Raw genomic sequence first — 18,628 nt, 5'->3', positions numbered from 1 at the left:
AATCATATGCCACTTTGTGTTACTGATCTTATTTTTAATTATATTTTTCTTCCGATTAACAAGTCTGAAAATTACTTGAGGGCAAAATTTGTGTCTTCTTTTTTTTTTTTTTGGTCTAAGACCTAGAACAATGGTAGGATCTTACTGACTGTTGATGGTGATGAGCGTTAAGTGTTTCTTTGTAAAGTTTCTCAGGATGTTTGAAAGTAGTTTTTCTTTCTAACATTAGATATTTAGAATTATCTTTATGCTGCTAATTTGTTAAACTCTTTGTTAGTGTAAAGATGTATTCTTTGACCATATTGCCACAAATTCTGCCTTAGTGGGTCCTAAATTAATGATGTTTCATTGGTTCTCAATACTTTACACAAACTAGATGCTTAAGAGTTGTCTAATAAAGAGATAAATAAATGGCCTGAAAGAGCAAATGCTGTAAATGTCTAAATACTTCGAACTAACGCTAGGAAATGGATTAAGCCCTAGACAAAACCCTTGTGGTTCTGATTATTTTATATGGAGCTTTTTAAAAATAGCTTCAAATAGGGATTAAAAATATACATTTATACCCTCTGAAAATCAGAGAGAAGAATTATCCTGTGTCTTTCCTGAGTTGGGTTTTTCCTTCAAACACCTGCCCATTTCCTTCTGTGGTATTAAGAGTTCTGGGACCTGTGTCTATGGGTGTATTCTTCTGAAGCATTTCTTCCCTGTTCCTTATGTGCCCTAAGGAGTACAGATCAGAGACATTGCTGCAATTTGTTATGAGAAAAACTCTCCCAGAATTCCTCTAGGGAAAGTGGAAAATGAATTACAAGCACTAGCCTCAATGAATGGTGCATATTAATGTGGATACTTTAAACATGGCAGTAACGAAGTAGGTCCAACTAAAGACATCACCAAATATGTTATAGTTAGATGATCATACAGATTTGGCTGGGGTTAAGGAAGTTAGAACAAGGTGAAACATTTAAAAAGAAGGTGCAAGAAGTAGTAGGGAGTGTAAAGTGAGTGCTAAAGGAAAGCAGATATAAAGCAGAATAGATCTAAATGCCAAAATAGCATGTGCAAAGATTAGAAAAGAGAATTAACAGGAAGCATTAAGAAAAATAAGAATGTCAGATCAAGTTCTTCTCATTTCTATTCATGGACTCCTTAGAAGTCCTGAGGGTAGAGAAGTAAGCTATAGTGACTTCAGTCCACATCAGGGAGCCTCAGACTTTTAGTGAGGAGACTATTAATGTTCATGAAGCAGGGAATAGAAGGATATTGGAGGATTTACAGTTCCCTAAACTTGTGGGGGATACAGGTTACTAAAACCTGGTCAGAATGAAGTGTTCACGTCTGTGATCCCAAGTTTGAAGAGCCTAAGAAAGGAAGGTAGATCCTGAACTGCTGATCTTAGACTTGGCTCTGTGGCGTGGGTTGCAACCACCTGTCATGTGACCTGCTGGGCAGAGAAATGATGACTTATGATGAGGAGGCGCTGCCTATACATATAGCTTCTGCTATGTGCACTCTTTAAAAGACAGAAATAAGGAGAGAGAGTTTTTTTTTTAATTTATATTTTATTTTACATTGGAGTGTAGTTGATTTACAATGTTGTGTTAGTTTCAGGTGTACAGCAAAGTGATTCAGTTAAACATATGAATATATCCATTCTTTTTCACATTCTTTTCCCATATAGGCTATTACAGAGTACTGAGCAGAGTTCCCTGTGCTATACAGTAGGTCCTTGTTGATTATCTATTTTGTATGTAGTAGTGTGTATATGTTAATACCAAACTCCTAATTTATTCCTCCCCACCACGTTTCCCCTTTTGGTAACTATAAGTTTGCTTTCACAGTCTGTGAGTCTGTTTCTGTTTTGTAAATAAGTAGAAGAGAGAGATTTTAAATGATGCAATTTATTTTCAGTTCTACAATAAACTTCTGCATGAGGTGAAAAAAGAAAAAAAAATCGTAAAGCCTGGAAGAAATTCTGAGTAAGTTATTCTCAGTGCTTAGTAGCAAGAGGAAAAACATTAGACTGCTTTTAAATGTTTTCCACTCATCTTAATTTCTTGGGATATGTAATTTATATTATTTATAAAGAAGATATTTTCTTGGTTATTAACTTATTATTAGAGTAAACTGTTACTGTTCATTTGTACTTGAGGAAAATGTTACACATAGATAATAATTTAAAATTAGCTTGGGGAAGGAGATATGAACTGATGACTAAGTTTTAAAATAATTTTTTCTTGATTATAGGAATTTGCAAAACACAGAACAGTAGAGAGAGGGAAGTAAGAAGCCCCATTACCCCTTGTAAATTCTTTGAAAAATACTTATTTTAAAAAGGGCAGTTTTAGGTTCATAGCAAAATTGAGCAGAAGGTACAGAGATTTCCCATATTCCCCTTGCCCTCAGTGGCCATGTCATTCACCAACCTGAAAGTTATTTTGATATCTCTGACTTGATACTTGGTATCACTTTTTAAATAATATTTATCTTTACTTAAAGCTACTTTCTAGACAAATTAATCTGGCTATACTGCATGTTGTTAAAAGCTTATTTGGGTTGTTAAAATTACACACTATGGTTAGGGTAAGTCTACTTTTACTTTAGGACTAGTTTAGTCCTACCTCCAAAGTGTGGCCCGTGGGTCTCTACCGAATGCTGTTGGTGTTCATTGTGAGTAGTGTTCTTGAAGTTTCTCCTGTGAGTAGTTAGTGGTTTCCCAGCCCTCTGTGAGCAACAGTTCTTTGCCTGGCTTGGTGGGGTTCTACCCTATACATGGGCAAAGGGATTCCTATGCAGATTGTTGGAGTTGTTTTGCTGTGTAGCCCCCTCCTGTCTGATACTCTGCCCACAAATTCCAGCTGCCTCAATCCTCCCCAGTTTAATCCCTTGATCTCTTCAACTTGAGACCACTGTGCTGTATTTGGACTTGTTCCCTTCTTGTACTTTGTTCTGGAATGTGCCTTCAGGCAGAAAACTAGGGTTATGATAGGACTCAAATCTTGTATGTTCCTCTTTTCTCAACTTTTACAGGCCTGCACTGCCTGTTGTCCAGTATCTAAAACCAGTTGTTTTATATATCCAGTTTTCTAGTTGTCTGCAGCAAGAGGGCAAGTTCAGTCCCACTTACTCCTCCATGGCATAAGTGGAAGTCTGGTGTCTGGTGTTAATTTTGATGTTAATACATTGAAATTGAGTATGAGATGACTCCCAAGGTTAGTCAGCAAGTGTTAGGAAGCTACTAGTATTCTGGGTGGATATAAAAGAAAATCTACTCTCTATAAGGATGACACAAACAGAACTGTGTATATCAGACAATATATATCAAGTTTCCATGGGCAGGTGGGAACGTGGCTATAATGTATAATCTTCAAGCTGGATTGAAATGGACTAAGTGCTATTATCAAGTATACCCAGTACTGTATTTCCAATGTATATAGCTTAGCTCTAAGAGTGGATGGAGTACTTCCCTGGTGGTGCAGTGGTTAAGAATGCCTGCCAATACAGGGGACATGGGTTCGACCCCTGGTCTGGGAAGATCCTACATGCCCTGGAGCAACTAAGTCTGTGCGCCACAACTACTAAGTCCGCGTGCCTAGAGCCCGTGCTCTGCAACAAGAGAAGCCACCGCAGTGAGAAGCCCGTGCACCACAACGAGGAGTAGCCCCCGCTCACCGCAACTAGAGAAAGCCCGCGTGCAGCAATGAAGACCCAACGCAGCCAAAATTAAATACATATAAATAAATAAATTTATGAAAAAAGATCAAATGGGAGATTATAGCAAGAACAATTATTTTTAAAAATGGATGGAAAGTTTTACTAAATTTTACAAATAACCATATTTCTATAAACTCTTGATTAGTTTTAAATTAATTCTTATTTTTATATCTTAGCCTTTTTATTTTCTCTATTGATAGTCATTTTAATCATGAATTTGCCTGTCTGGCCAAGGCAAGTGTTTTTATTTCTAAGCACATCAAATCATTTATTTCCAAATCCATACTCCCAAGCATTACTTGTCTGTCATTTATGACATCAATGACACATCGGCAACGTAATATTTTTTATGCCCAGCTATCTGTTTAATAATTGTTAAATCTTTCACTCCTTTCCCTGTCAGTCTTAACTGATGCAATTATCTCTGCACCAGAACATTTAATTCTGTTTAGTATCTTCAATATCTTTATGCATATCAGGTATCTATTCTCTAAAACTGACATTGAGAGTATAAAAAATAGACTAAGTGAATTTGAAGCAAAGGCTGGATATTAATATTATTGGGTGGTTGCATAGACACAGTTTTTGACATGCTAAATGTGTTTTTTAGCTTCACTGTTAATGATGAAGAACTTTAAAAAGACAATGTTAGAAACAGATTTCTAATTTTTCACACCTCCTTAGCACCAGGTTGTAAGCTCTGTTGAAAATTTGATCAGGCTGATCTAGTTTCATTGCTAAACTACTTACAATCCCATGAGCAGTCTCTCGGTGGCTGCCAAATGCTCCTTGCTACTTGTTAGCTAGCTGTGATCCAGCTAACTCTTGGCATTTTATCACTTAGGAGACACATATGGATACTGATACATGTCATTAGTCAACAGTGGAATTATACAATGGATCAGGAATAAGAAAGTTCTTTTTTCTAAATCCAACATGACTTTTTTTAAACTTTATTTTATATTGGAGTATAGTAGATTAACAATGTTGTGTTAGTTTTAGGTGTACAACAAAGTGACTCAGTTATTCAAATACATGTGTCTATTCTTTTTCAAATTATTTTCCTGATTAGGTTGTTACATAATATTGAGCAGAGTTTCCTGTGCTATACAGTAGGTCCTTGTTGGTTATCCATTTTAAATATAGCAGTGGGTAGGAATCTAGATCCCACATGACTTTTTACTGTGCGTTAGGAGAACTTAATCTGTTCTAAATTCTCTATGTCTGCAGCTTCTTGAGTTAATGACGTTGGGATTTAAGGACAAAAGATGGGGAGTGGATTTTGGATGTAGCATTTTGCAGCACATACTACTCACCAGTGCTAAATGTAACAGCTAGACCATTCTTTATAAAATAGCCCTCTTCTAGCCCTGTACAATCTTTTTATTGTTTATTTCCTAACCTTGATTTATTTCCTTTAAGGATATAGGCGAGAGAGAGGTTATTGTCTTTTGAGGATTTGTTTTATTAAAAATAACAAAACATATCTACCACCCACAACTAAATGGATTAATTTATTTCTTTAAAAAATTACCCTTTGTATATAGAGATAGGAATCAGTGTGAAGGAATTGTTTTAGTAACATTCATGCTGTTAAATGATAGTATTTTCTTGAGAGGCTGAAGCTTAAGGATACTACGAGGAGGTCAATGCTAAAGTAGGTACCTAAGGAGATTCCTTACGCTTCCCCTTTGAATGCCTTGACTAGAGGAAACCAAAGGATTCTGTAAGTGCCTTATGCCTGGCTTAAGAGAGTCATTCCTTCATTAAAAAATATTTATTGGGTACTCGCTAGTTTAGGTGCTGGAGATACAGAGATAAACAAGACAAAATGTGTTATAGTAGTTTAATTTCAAGAGAAATTAGGACCAGCTGTTTTTTGAAGTTAATTCTCCTACTGTGTCTTCCCTCTACCTTTGCACATATAGTGAATCAACCAAAAGAATTTTAAAACTACAGGTGGGGATTTGTTAATTTGAAGGCTTTATGTTTGAATCTTTTTTTTTTTCCTTTTTCCTTGCTAAATGTAAGAAGATGGTGAAATCGGTTTTCATCACTGAAATTTGGGATGGATGTATGTTTTCTCATATTAAATGGCTACTTTCTCTTGCTTTTCAGTTTCAACACTGTATCTTTTTGGAATATTAAAAGAATGGCATGCCAAAGACAGGTTATTTAATAGGTAAATGTGTGAAAAGTAGATATAGGATATCATGGCCAGGCTGACAGACATAGCTGTTTATTGGTAGTTGGACTTTTCATTGTATGAGTACTTACCTAATGATGTTTATACATAGTTCATAACTCTGCCTCATAGGAATATATTGTGAGGCATGATTAAATGTTATCCACAAGTGGCACACATTCCTGAAAAGTTTTATGAACATTAAATTGTGTTATTATAACTAGCATGTGTAATATAAAGAAAACTTTTCATGAATCCTGTTCACAAGATTTAAAAAATTCTTTCTATGATTTAAACAGTCATATCCATTTTAACTGTTCTATAAATTCAGATTAAACACATTAGGTCATTTTTATTGACTGACTTTTGTGAAATAATGATTTGTTTTATATAGATGTATTATACACACATGTATAGATATTGACATATGTACATATATGTGTATGTAGAGAGAGAGAGTTAGGAATTAGCTCTGAACTATAGGTAGTATTCACCTTTTATTTATGTGTAGCTTGGAGAACTTTTTTGCAAATTAACAATACTGTCTTTAAAACCTTTTTCATATGTTATCCATAGTTCCTTATTTTCTACCATTTCCTTCAGAGCAAGAGATTTAATCTCAAATTAGATAGCTAGATTATAGAGTGAAGTAAATTCTTTATCCCTTTTCCAGACTGTGAAGTCCTTATTTACAAGTGTAGTTGAGAATTTGCTGCAATTAGACTCCAAATGACATTATGTGTTGTAGATGTGCTATTAAATACTTAACTGTCTTAGTACTGTTAGATGATACCTCTTGACAAGCATGTAACAGATGTTGTTCACATGAATGGTAAAAATTTGTTTCTTTGTTAGATTTTGTAATTTTCACAAGGTAAATTTGAAATAATTTTATTTGGTGGTACAGTTATGACATTTTCTCACATTTTAAAGTACAAGAATTAAGCAGAGGGAAGTCTCTTAGGTGCTTGTTGAATGAATATATCTAAATTCTGAGTTATATTTTCAAACCTGAAATTAATGCAAAATATTTTACTATAAATCCAGCCATTTTTCTTTTTATTTTGATTGTTCTACATGTTCTTTGGTTAAAAATTTTTGTGCATTAAGCTTTTCTACATTTAAGATGATTTCTTTAGGCTAGACTCCCAGTAATGGAATTATTGGGTCAAAGTGTGTGAACTTTTCTTAGCAAGCTTTTGACGTATACTTATTGCCAAACTGGTTTTGAAAAGAGCTATACTAGTTTATTGCCATGAGCAGTATTTGAATATACATTTTCTTACATATTATGTATTTAAGTGAGAATTTAAATCCCATTGTTGCTTTAATGTATATTTGTTTGATTCCCAATAACGTTTAATGTTTTCCACATTTTAAAATTATCTGTGATGTTTGTTATTGCTTCTCCCCATCTATCTATAAGGTTTAGTTAGCATTTTTACTTTCGTATTAGTTATTTCTATCTTTAAAGTTTAATCAAAAGTATCTGAATGTGTCCCCCCTTCCCTGTTCTCCCCCACCCCCAAAAAACCTAACCAAAATTAAGTCAGACAACAAACTGGGAAAAAGTGTTTAATATTTTTATCTAGCCAGATATCTTAGATTTTTGTATAGTATGAGTGGCACAAAATTTAATCTTTTACTGGAGACACAAAGCTACCATTATGATTGTTAATTAGAGGACAGTGCTTTAACAAGAGTTGTCCTCAGGCCTTCTGAAGGAGGCGTGGGGATGTTAGCTCTTACTCTGATTAGACCATACTGGTTTTATGCTTTATTTAGTTTTTCTGCTACATCCATACTAGTTGGACTTCATCTGTTGCTTCTTACTATTATTAATATTTCTGCCAGTAGCTATAACTCATATTTCCTTCTACTCTTTTTCTCAATGCAGTATGTATATTTCTGTGTATATATGCTCACACTTTTAACAATGAACTATGAACATTTCTTCATTAAACATCTTCAAAAATATATTTTCCCATCACCTGCATGTAAACTATTCCTCTTTTATCAGATATTTAGGTTGCCAGTTTTTCACTGCTATAATTTTGCCACGAGCTTCATTATAAATTGTTTGGATTTCTGATTAATTCTTTAAAATAGTATTTTAGAATAGAAATTACTGGGTCAAAGGTCCTAAAGTTTTATTATTTTTTCCTGTTTACTTGTTTATTTCTTTTAAAATAGGTAATAGAAGAAGTACGGGGAAATAATCAAACAGAAGAAAGTTTATGCAGTAAAAAAGTCTGCCTCTTTAAAAAAAAAAAAAAGAAAAAGTCTGCCTCTTATCCTAAGCTCCCACTCCCTAGGAAAAAAACCCCTTCAATAAAAGATACTGTTTGGATACATATGTTTCCACCAGAGGGGGAAGCCTGGGGAGTGACACTTGTTGCTGCTGTGCCTGTATGTATATGAATTACCTCTGGAAGAATATATGTGTCATGTACATGGGAGCGTACTGTACAAGCTATTCTACACTTGTGTTTTTTACTCATTCACTTGCCTTTTCACCTCACCATGTTATTTTCTTGAAAAGCTGTACCATTTACACGTCCATATATTATCCTTTAGGCACCGAATGCTTTAATGTTTTTAGAGTCTTTGGTACATTATTTGGTGAAATTTAAAAATATTGTTTATGGCTGGGAGGTTGAATATTTTTCCTTAGGATTATTTACTGGCCATAGGTAGCCATTCTTATTTGACCTTTAATGTCCATCCTTGCTCATTATTTAAACATTAAGGTCTTATTCTGGCAGGACATATTATATGAGCTGTTTGTATATTAAGCATATTAGCCTTTTGTTGTCCTATTGATCGTATATCCTATTTTCTCAGTTCATTATTGCTTTTTAATTTTATTTGGGGTTTTTCGGTGGGGGGTAGTGAGGTTTAACATCTTTCTGTGTTCTTTTCATTTTTATATATCTTTAATTCCCTTCTAATTATATATTTTATAATTAACAAAAAAAATCCACTTTTGTTAGAATCATGTGCAAAATAAAGTGAGTGGGATTTCCCCCTTTCCTTTTGTAAATAGGTTAAAAAGTTAAACTGTAGACTGGTCAACATCCAAATTTATTAGAGATTTTGAATCCATGAAGTCTAGTTGAAATATCGATAGATTTGACCTTATCAGAATTGGAGATTGATAAAATTTGAATTGTGAAGTTTTATCAGTGGTGGTTGACTTTTCCGTTCTGCCTTCGATGGCACCCATGAGTGTATATGTGTGTAACTGAGGGACAGTGAGTTGAGTGTGCATCACATGTGTAGGTGATATGTAATTACTGTGTTGAGGGCAGTGGCAGGTGGGCTCAGGCTTTGGCTATTCTCAGTTCTCTTCCCATTTTAACCTCTACCTTTGCTCTTACTTTTAAAACTTAAGAGCCTGCAGTAACCAGGGAGTACAGAAGGTCTTGAGCTGTTTCAGATACATTTTGCATTCTGGCTTTGCATTCCTCTCTAGAATTCCTGGTCATGATTTTGTTAACTCATTCGTTGGTATCTATTTGAAATTTAGAATGAAATGAAGATAATTTAAAGGCATATATGATCCATGAATCACTGATATGCTTTTTCATTAATCAATGTTTAAAAAAAAGTCTGTGTCTACTTTCTGCAAACAAACTCTTACTGCATGATTATTAATTTTTTTCTGTGTAATTGGATCACATTATAAGCCACTAGATTAAATAGGCACTCTGTACTTTATCAAAAGTAGTTAAATTTCTTAAAGATCCTAAAAAGGAAAATGAAAATATGAGAGTGTACACATTTTAAATATTTATATATTCAATATTTATTTTTAAATTTTCACTGTCCAGTAGAAATTGAATCCGAATAAAATGTTTGATGATCTCCTGTCGCTAGGTAAGGGACCATGCTATGATTCATCTGCACGGATGGACAAGTGTCTGTCTTCACTCCCCTGGAATCATTTGTATTCATACACAGATAATTTATTGCAGGGCTCTTCCCCCAGAACCTTCTGGAGGTTCTTATTTCTGGTGGCCCTAATGCCTCTATTGTAGGCAGCTAATGGGAAATACACAGTATCTGTATCTGAAGGTTGAACAAATACTCCTATTGCTGTGGCTCCTACTGGTTCTTCAGGAGCAGGAGGGAGGTTAGAAAGGAATGGCAAATGTGAGAGAGGCTGTGGTGTTGGAATCCAGTATGTGACTTGGTAATATAATGTGTAACAGAATTAGCTGAAACTGTTGCAGTCATTGTTACTATTTACTGTGCTCTCTGATCCTTTCAACGATACTACAAGGAAAGTATCCTTCCCATTTTACAAATGAGGAAACTGAGACTCAGAAATTATATTTTATTGAAAGTGAGCACAGGTACTGTAAATAGAGGGAGAAGGTGAATTTAACTCTGGACATGGTCAAGTTAAGAGAGAGCTATCTTGCTAGAAATTTCAAACAGTAATTTGGAGAAGCAGGTTTGGAGCTTGGTAGAGAGGATAGGGCTAAAGACATAGGTTTGGAAAATCCTATGCACAGAGGTAGTAGTTAAAATGTTGGAGATTTGCTAGTGATGTATTCTGGAGTCATCAAGGCAGTAGAGTTGATTAACTGTTCACCGATATGATGCTTCCTGCCACTCTCTCTGGAGTAGGTCCTGACTGCCTGGGAAGCGTTCATTTTGTTCAAGGGAGTTACAGAACATGGATATATGAGGCAGTGTTATAGATAGATTTTCTCAGCCCTGTCCCATTTTATCATCCTGTTGATAACAATACGATGTCCTGCTACAGCTCAGATTCTAAGGGTAGGAGGACAAGCACACCCCTAGGAAGATACTTCAAAATCTTTAGTTCTGCGGTTTGAAACCGCTTCCCCCCATTGATTTTGTGCCTCCGCCAATATGTCTTTGAGAATCACTGTCCTGAACATTGTTGCTTTAAATTCTACTTGTAAAGAGATATACTTTTTGCTCCCTAATTAATTGGGGGAAAACATAGAAGAAATATATTATCTCCTTTAATATTACAAAGAAGAGATTACAAGGAAGTGGCTTGCCTAACTTTAAGGAATGGTGTTTATTGCAAGGACACAGCAACAGTTGTGCTCTGGCCTTGACTGTTCTGGGGTCTGTTCTGTTATTGCACCCCCCCCTCCCCAGACCCACCACAGTGCCTCTGCTTCACTCAGTGCCTCTCACTTACAACTTCTCCAGGCTTGGTGGAACATCCTTACTGCTGAGCCTTTGACTTAGGCCTGGCTTTCTTGTCCAGACTGCACCACTGGTTTGGCTCTAGGTCCAAGATTTTACAACCCACAAGGAATAACCCGAGGCTCTAGGGCCATACGCAGTAGGGCCACACTGCCACTGGCAGGCAATTTTGAGGCTTCAGTCTCTCCAGGAGAAATTCACAAAATTTTTTTTTTTTTTCAAGGTGAAATCTGCCATCATGGTCGGGGAATCATGTGATGGGTTTGGAAGTAGTTAGTGAGAGACAAGAGTATGTGGGATATGTGTGTTTGAAGAATGTGTGATAAGAATCACCAGTTGGGTTTGTTTGTTTGAAACTACAGGAACATTTCAATTCCAATATCCCATATGACATACTTTGGGGTATGAACCTTCCTCAGGGAGCATCACACAGGGATGTGACATACTACGTGTGTTAGAGTAGAGAAAGAGTTGAGAAGCACTGATCCAGGAAGTGGCATTCAACTTGAAGAGAATGGGAGATGTTTCTAAGTTATATTCGTATACTCACCGTCAACAACATATTTTCATCTATGAGTAACTTTAACAGATGTCTGCTCATGGTGCTTAGTAACTACAGAATAATTCTCATCTTAAGAGTTTGGTAGTTTGGGAATGGAGAAAGAATTAAATGGACAGAGCAAGTGATTATATACAGGTTTTCCCTTTTCATGACAAATACATGTTATGTTTTTGGGAAAATATTCAGTTTTGCAAATGCCATCAGTCTTTAATAATCATAAATTCACTTGGCAAGAGAAATGGAGTAGCTCTACAGAACTGTGGTTATTGTTACATTGTTTTGTTTACTGTAAACCTGGCTCAATATTGGTAAATACAGTGTAGCAGAAACTGAACTGTTGTGAGCTATCCGGGCATCAGTCCAAGATATTATTAAAAATACTGCCTCAGACTAATTTGGGTTTATGAATAATATTTTGTTAACAGCTTAACTAAAATTGAGCCACATGGTGTAGCTTAAAATTCTGAATCCACAAGATAATGAGAGTAGTATAAATGTATAGTGCATACTTAATATTCTGTATCTGAGTGATAAATTTATATTTACTTCCATGTTAACCTTTAAACTATAAGCACCCAAATACTTAATATAATCTGGTATCTTTAAAGTTTACTTAATGCTGTGATTTGCTATTCATTTGAATTTCTTTTAAACTAAAATATTATTGGTTTAACAATCTAAACTAAAGAATAAGGAGAGAGTGCCTGAACAAATATATTAAAATTGGACATTCAACACCCATTTTGGCATACGGATATGTAAACAGCTGGAGTTTATGTTAACATTCACCAGAAAGTTGGAAGGATATAGCGTTGTTGTAAAGGTCCAATAACTTAATTCATTTGTTTTACTAATAATTAGACCTTCAAGTAGGTTATGGGAATTATTAATGTTTGGTTTTAAGTTAGTAATTCATATTAGGTATAACAAAGGGAATTGAGGGCTTGATAAGTTAGATGATCCAAGACAAAAATCCATATTTAGGTGTTTCTTGCCAAGAGAAGATATTATGTGTCTTATTCTTTTGCGTCCTATTTTAATTAAAGTTCTTTCTGAACATATGTGTATAAACTCCCATTGAAAAGATGTTGGAAGAGTTGATTTTCTGTTACTGTTATTGTGAAAAATATTTCTGTAATGAAAAGGTGTGTGCATTATTTAAAGAATGAATTTTAAATATACCTCTTCTCAATAAATATTTTATTCATTTTACAGGTTAGCACTCTACGTATATGAATATCTGCTCCATGTAGGAGCTCAGAAATCGGCCCAGACATTTTTATCAGAGGTATGTTTTGTATATTTTCTGCATTGTATTTTGATATCCTATGTAAGTGAATGAAAAATATACTGTAACAATTATATGAAAAAAATATCATTATGTATTATATAATGAATGCTCAGTTATCAGAATGCATAATATACTCTTTGTAGATTGTTTGTAAGCATTTTTAGTATCCCAAAATTCCATGTCCATGCAAATAACCTTCTACTCAACTTTATAGCCATTTTTTCCCTGTAGAAATAGAACCATGAAACACCATCATATCTCTAGTTTTAGCAATATCTTATTTTGGCATTATTCACAATTTTGGAAAATATGGTTTTTGTTTTTATTTTGTGTGGATAATAGTGGATTGACGGCTGAAACTTCCGTTAGAAAACATTTTGATAATCTTGCTTCAAGTTCTTGTTTCTCTTTCTATTTTTCTCCGTCACAATATTTTAAACTTTGCGCTCTCATACAATGTTACTTTTTCCTTCTCTAATTTATATAATGATGAGGATGAGGAGGATTTTATTGAGTTACATATATGCCAGGCATATTATCTATAATTATAATAAATATTATATTATCTATAGTTCTTATAAGAAATTTGCAAGGCATATGGTATTATTCCTGATTTACTGATAAGAACTACAGGGCTCAGGGAGTTTATATTACTAGCTTATGGTCACATAGCTTAGTAAGTTATGGAACTAGAATTCAAACCTTAGGTTAATTCCAAAGCCCCTGGTTTCCCCTCTATATCTGTGCTGTCCAGTATAGTAGCCGCTGGCCAGATATGACTTTTTGAGCACTTGAAATATGACTAATGCAGTTGAGAAGTGCTGTAAGTATGAAGGTACACACTGGATTTTGAACACTTGGTGTGAACAAAAGAATATAAAGTATCAATAATTTAAAATTTTTGATCACATTGAAATGATAATATTTTGGATATATTAGACAAAATAAAATTACTAACATTATTTTTCTTTTTTAATGTAATAACTAGAAAATTTTAAATTACATCTGTGGCTCTCATATGTGGCATATGTTTATGTTTCTGTGGGACAGTGCTGATCAAAATTACATTGTCTTTAGTGATCTCACTAGTTTGCCCCTTCCAGATCAGGGATATGACGGGCAACCCCTTGACCAAAGTGCCCTGCCTGAGGTACAGCCTTCTTGAGATTCACTATCCTCCAACAAGCACACAAGTAAACAAACACATGTAGCCCCCCAATCTTTTATCTAATTAATTAATATATGTGAACTGTTAGGGCCTGTTTGCAAGTAAGAAAATTGAGAGGTATGCTCTGAACTTAAGAAGGCAGTTGTTTTACTACAGAAGTAATGTATGCAATGTAATAAAAATGTGATTTCAAAGTTTATTTAAATCAAAACAAGTTTAACGTATCCATATCTCATTAAATAATTAATTAGAAGACTTTGGTCTATAACCTTTCTGAGTCACATTCACTGTTTGATATTATAAAGTGACTGAGATTGCAAAGAGGATGCTTTTAATAATTATATTCTTAATCACTGCCAACTTATATTTAAAAGAAACTAAATCTGCTTATGGAGATTTTCAAGTTTTATTTTAATGCATTTGAAAACTTGATAAAAGAATTTACTGGTCACTTTCCTTAAATCAAGGACCATTTTGGATTGGCTTAATTTTCTGAGTCCTCAGGGGTTCCCAAGAATATTTTTTCTAAGCAACACTAATAATCACTTCCTCAAAAAAGAAAAAAGTTGCTAACTTATTTAAGGAAGTTCAGGTACTAGGGCTCAAATAAGTTATGTGGATTGAACAGATAACTAGATACTGTACTGATATGCTTCTGACTCAATGGACAATGGATATACAGCTTTTCTAGAGCTACTTGGTAAAAATAAAATTATAATTCCAGAAGAGATTTACATGTTTTTAAACAAGTATTTACCATGATTTTATTTTCTCCGGCTGCATTTGGAATACAAAACTGAGGATATCTCTGAATTATTAAGCTGGTTCAATTTCACAAGAGGAATCAGTTAAGCTGAAATTAAACTATTGTCACCAGGAAGACACAATATTACTGGACTTTGGAGATGGGTGTATGTGATTCCCAGAATAGTTACATGGAAATCGTTGAACATAAAGCAATCGTATATATTTTTGTGGGTACATACTTATGAATGTGAAGTATAGAGAAGGTCTGAAAGAATATACATTCCAGACTAGTTGTTGGTGGGAGTGGGGATGTTAAAGGAATCAAAGGGGAATTTTATCCTTACTTGTAGGATTTTTTAAAACAAGAAATATATATGTATATATATTTGTATAGTTATTTAAAAATAAAAATAATAGAAGATAAAATACGAAATTACCTTGATTTTAAAATGGAAGTCTGGAGGTAGATTTGTAATAGGCCATTGCTGAGTATACCCTAGAGTTCTAGATACAGTCGTCCGTCCGTATCCACTGGGTATTGGTTCTAGGACCTCCCCACCCCTACCCCACTGCTGTGGATGCCAGAATCCACAGAGATCAGGTCCCTTATGTAAAATAGCAGTGTTTGCACATTGCCTACACTGATCTTCCCATGTATTTTAAGTCGTCTCTAGGTTACTTCTAATACTTAACAGTGCAAATGCTGTGTAATAGATGTAAGTACAATGTAAATGATAAGTAAACAGTTGCCCATAGGAAGCAATTTCAAGTTTGGCTTTTTGCAACTTCCTGGAATTTTTTTTTCCAAGTATTTTCTCTGCGTGGTTGGTTGAATCTGTGGATGTGGAACCTACAGGTAGAGAGGGTTGACTGTAATTTCAATTGGTTAAATTTCAATAGCTTGGTATATTGTCCTCCCTCATATTTTAAGTTTCCGTAATACCAGCTGCTCGTGTTTGCCTATACATACCAGAAGCCTCCTCTCATCTGGGCATTATTCGGTGCTGTTCACTGCCTAAAACCTCCTCCCCTTCTCTCCTTGACTAGCTTAGAAGTAGCTTTTTCTAGGAAAGCTTTCTCAGGGCTCCACCTCTCCGTGCTGATAGTGCATTCTTACCTGAAAGCCTTTGCATATTCTGCCAAGAAGCTTGGACTTATCTTCTCGGCAAAAGAGAACTTTTATTCTTTTAAGTAAAAGAATAGCATCTTTAGATTTGTACTGCAGTGTCTATGTGAATGGCAGTACCCATCCTCTTTAACTATGGACAACAAAGAAAGGAGAATGTAATCTTTTAGAGCTCTGTACCCTATTTAGCATTGCTTTCTCTCTTCCTTTCACTTGGATCATCTGGAAAATTTAAGGCTGCTCATTGTAGAATGACTTCTTAAGTCATTTGAGTAGTGAAGGACCATCTTATCTAAATTCTTACTCTATACCCAGATTTTTACCTGATTCAGAACTGTTATACAAGGAACTTAAAAATCAGGGGGACCTATTTATTTGGTTTGGGTATTTGTGATAAAAAGGAAATGACTGAAGTGGCACCAATTACTCAAGTATTCGATGTTCTCACCCTGGTTCAAGGCAAAGTAGAATGCTTCTTCCAATTTCGGCATTCTCCCTCAGGGTGAATGAGGATATGAATGACTATGATGTTAATGAGCCCTTGTGAGCCAGGATTTACTGTGCTGGGCCACCTTTTTCATTTATATGGGTTTGCTTTCTGGATGAAGTTGTGAGAAGGTCAAGTTGGAACTCCAGGCATCATCTGAACAAGTAAGATGTGTATCTCAGCAGCCTAATCTCTCAGTTGGGCTTAGCCTTTCTTATAGTGCCCTTGGCCTAGCCTGTCAGAAATTGGACTGCTTCTGATAGTTTTTGTTATCAGTCTGAATAGTAGGGCACTATTAGCCCAACTATTTTTTTTTCTTAGTTAAAAGAGATAACATTGGGATAATAGTAGAAATTAAAACATTTCTCTAGCCAGGCTGTGTTAAAGCTCATTGTTATCTCTGACTCATCATAGATCCTAAACCACTACCTGAATCCTAAATGTAGTTTGTATGACTTTTCATTTTCTTACCACCAAGAGGACAAAATGGAATATTCTTTAGAAATATTCTCAATACAGAGCCCCTCCACTGCTGTATATTTCTTTTTCCTTCAGTATTCAATAATTATAAACAGAATGCTAAGAAATCTTCTTTACAATGCTATATCAATTTTTGTTATTTTGGGTTCTTTAAAAATAATTCTTTTCCTGCGTTATATTATTTCATTATGCAAAGATAATTCCTGCTTGTTCCTGAAATTTTGTATGGTATTCATGCCTCAGAATGAGGCTTGGTGTCTGTAGCAAATAAAATTAAGAATTAGAGTGTTGTTGCAGAGATCTAGGTTTTTTTTCTCTTAAAAATTTTACATTGTTTATATTGTATTACTAGCCCTTATTTGCCATAAATTAGCCAATAAGTTAGCCAGAAATAGAAGCTTAAAAATATCTAATGGATTGTTTCTTCAGATTTTATTAGGAATGCTAAATTATTGAACTCCATAGACTCCAAAATTCTGTTCTGTTTATTTTTCCACCTATATGAAGAGAGAAAATAGTAATAATAATTTCCTTACCTTACCTGTTTCTTGAACTTTAATTTGGAGGCAACATAGTGTAGTGGGTAAGAGCAATCACTTTAGGGCCACACTGCTGGATTTGAATTGTGTTCTACATTATATTTACTTATTCAGTTTTCTTAATTATCAAAAGAAGATAATCATAATAATACTTTAAAGTGGTGCTGAGGTTTAAATGAGTTAGTACATGTAAAGTGATTTGAAGGGCCTGGCATGTGGTAAGTGCTGAAAGGTGTTATTTCAATACTTGACTGATTCTTTTCTTTTTTTTTTATTTGCTGTGGGATCTTAGTTCCCTGACCAGGGATTGGACCTGGGCCCTGGCAGTGAAAGCCCTGAGTCCTAACCACTGGACTGCCAAGGAATTCCCCTCTTTTCTATCTTGTGTAGTTTACTTCTTTAGAGTACAAGTATAAATACATATCCTACGTGCACGTGTGTGCTCCAAGTATCTGTCACCTGGATGGCCCACAGTCCTCCTACCTCCTGGGGTTACCTTTTCTAGCAAAATAGCTCCAGTTCTAATCCCTAATATAATAGGTTGTCTCAAGTCCTCTCCAACATCTCTGGAGCTTACTAGGGGGAGGGAGGACAGTATGGTTCTCTTGCTGTGATTTCTTGCTCTCACTAAGTATTACAGCCCTGCTGCTTCTCCTCCTTGTGGCTGATACCTTTTCTTTGCCTTAACTTTCCTGTTTCCTTCATATGCATCAAGGAGTTTTCCCAATAAAGAGTATTCCTTTTTAAGAGGACTTCTACCTTCCTTCTAAAGCAAAGCAGGACTATTCAATAAAACTTTCCATGATTTTGGAAATGATCTCTAATCTCTGCTGTATAGTAAGTTCTCCACTAGTCACATGTGACTACTGAGCCCTTGAAAAGTGGCTAGAGCAATTGAGGAATATTCAATTAGTTTTAAATGTAAAGAGCCACATGTGGTTAATGAGTACCACGTTGAACAGCACAGTTTTGGATTATATCTGCTTCAAAGTACAGTCAGATTTTTCTTCCTGTTATACATCTGTCAGCTTTAATTTTTTAAATTAGAATGTAAAAATTTTTACTTTTTTTTACATTTAGTTTAGTTGTATGGATGCACCAATACTTCTATACATGGAAGGTTTTAGAAAATT

The 18,628-nt window shown here is 34.9% G+C and overlaps 1 protein-coding gene across 3 annotated transcripts in view; it reads left to right on the top strand.

Annotated features, from left to right (window-relative positions):
* The window catches only part of SSBP2 (single stranded DNA binding protein 2), a gene marked incomplete at its 3' end in the record, with an annotated part of 297,670 nt that overhangs the window by 61,611 nt on the left and 217,431 nt on the right, over positions 1-18,628 (top strand). For all 3 annotated transcript variants that reach the window (XM_082651181.1, XM_082651180.1, XM_082651179.1), the window contains exon 2: positions 12,873-12,945. In XM_082651181.1, coding sequence (XP_082507307.1) covers positions 12,873-12,945 — 73 coding nt within the window. The remainder of the gene's footprint in view (positions 1-12,872; positions 12,946-18,628) is intronic.

Source organism: Grampus griseus, assembly GCF_964374135.1.
Source record: "Grampus griseus genome assembly, chromosome: 3".
In the NCBI taxonomy this organism is placed as follows: Eukaryota; Metazoa; Chordata; class Mammalia; order Artiodactyla; family Delphinidae; genus Grampus; species Grampus griseus.
This window is presented reverse-complemented; position numbering and strand designations above follow the sequence as displayed.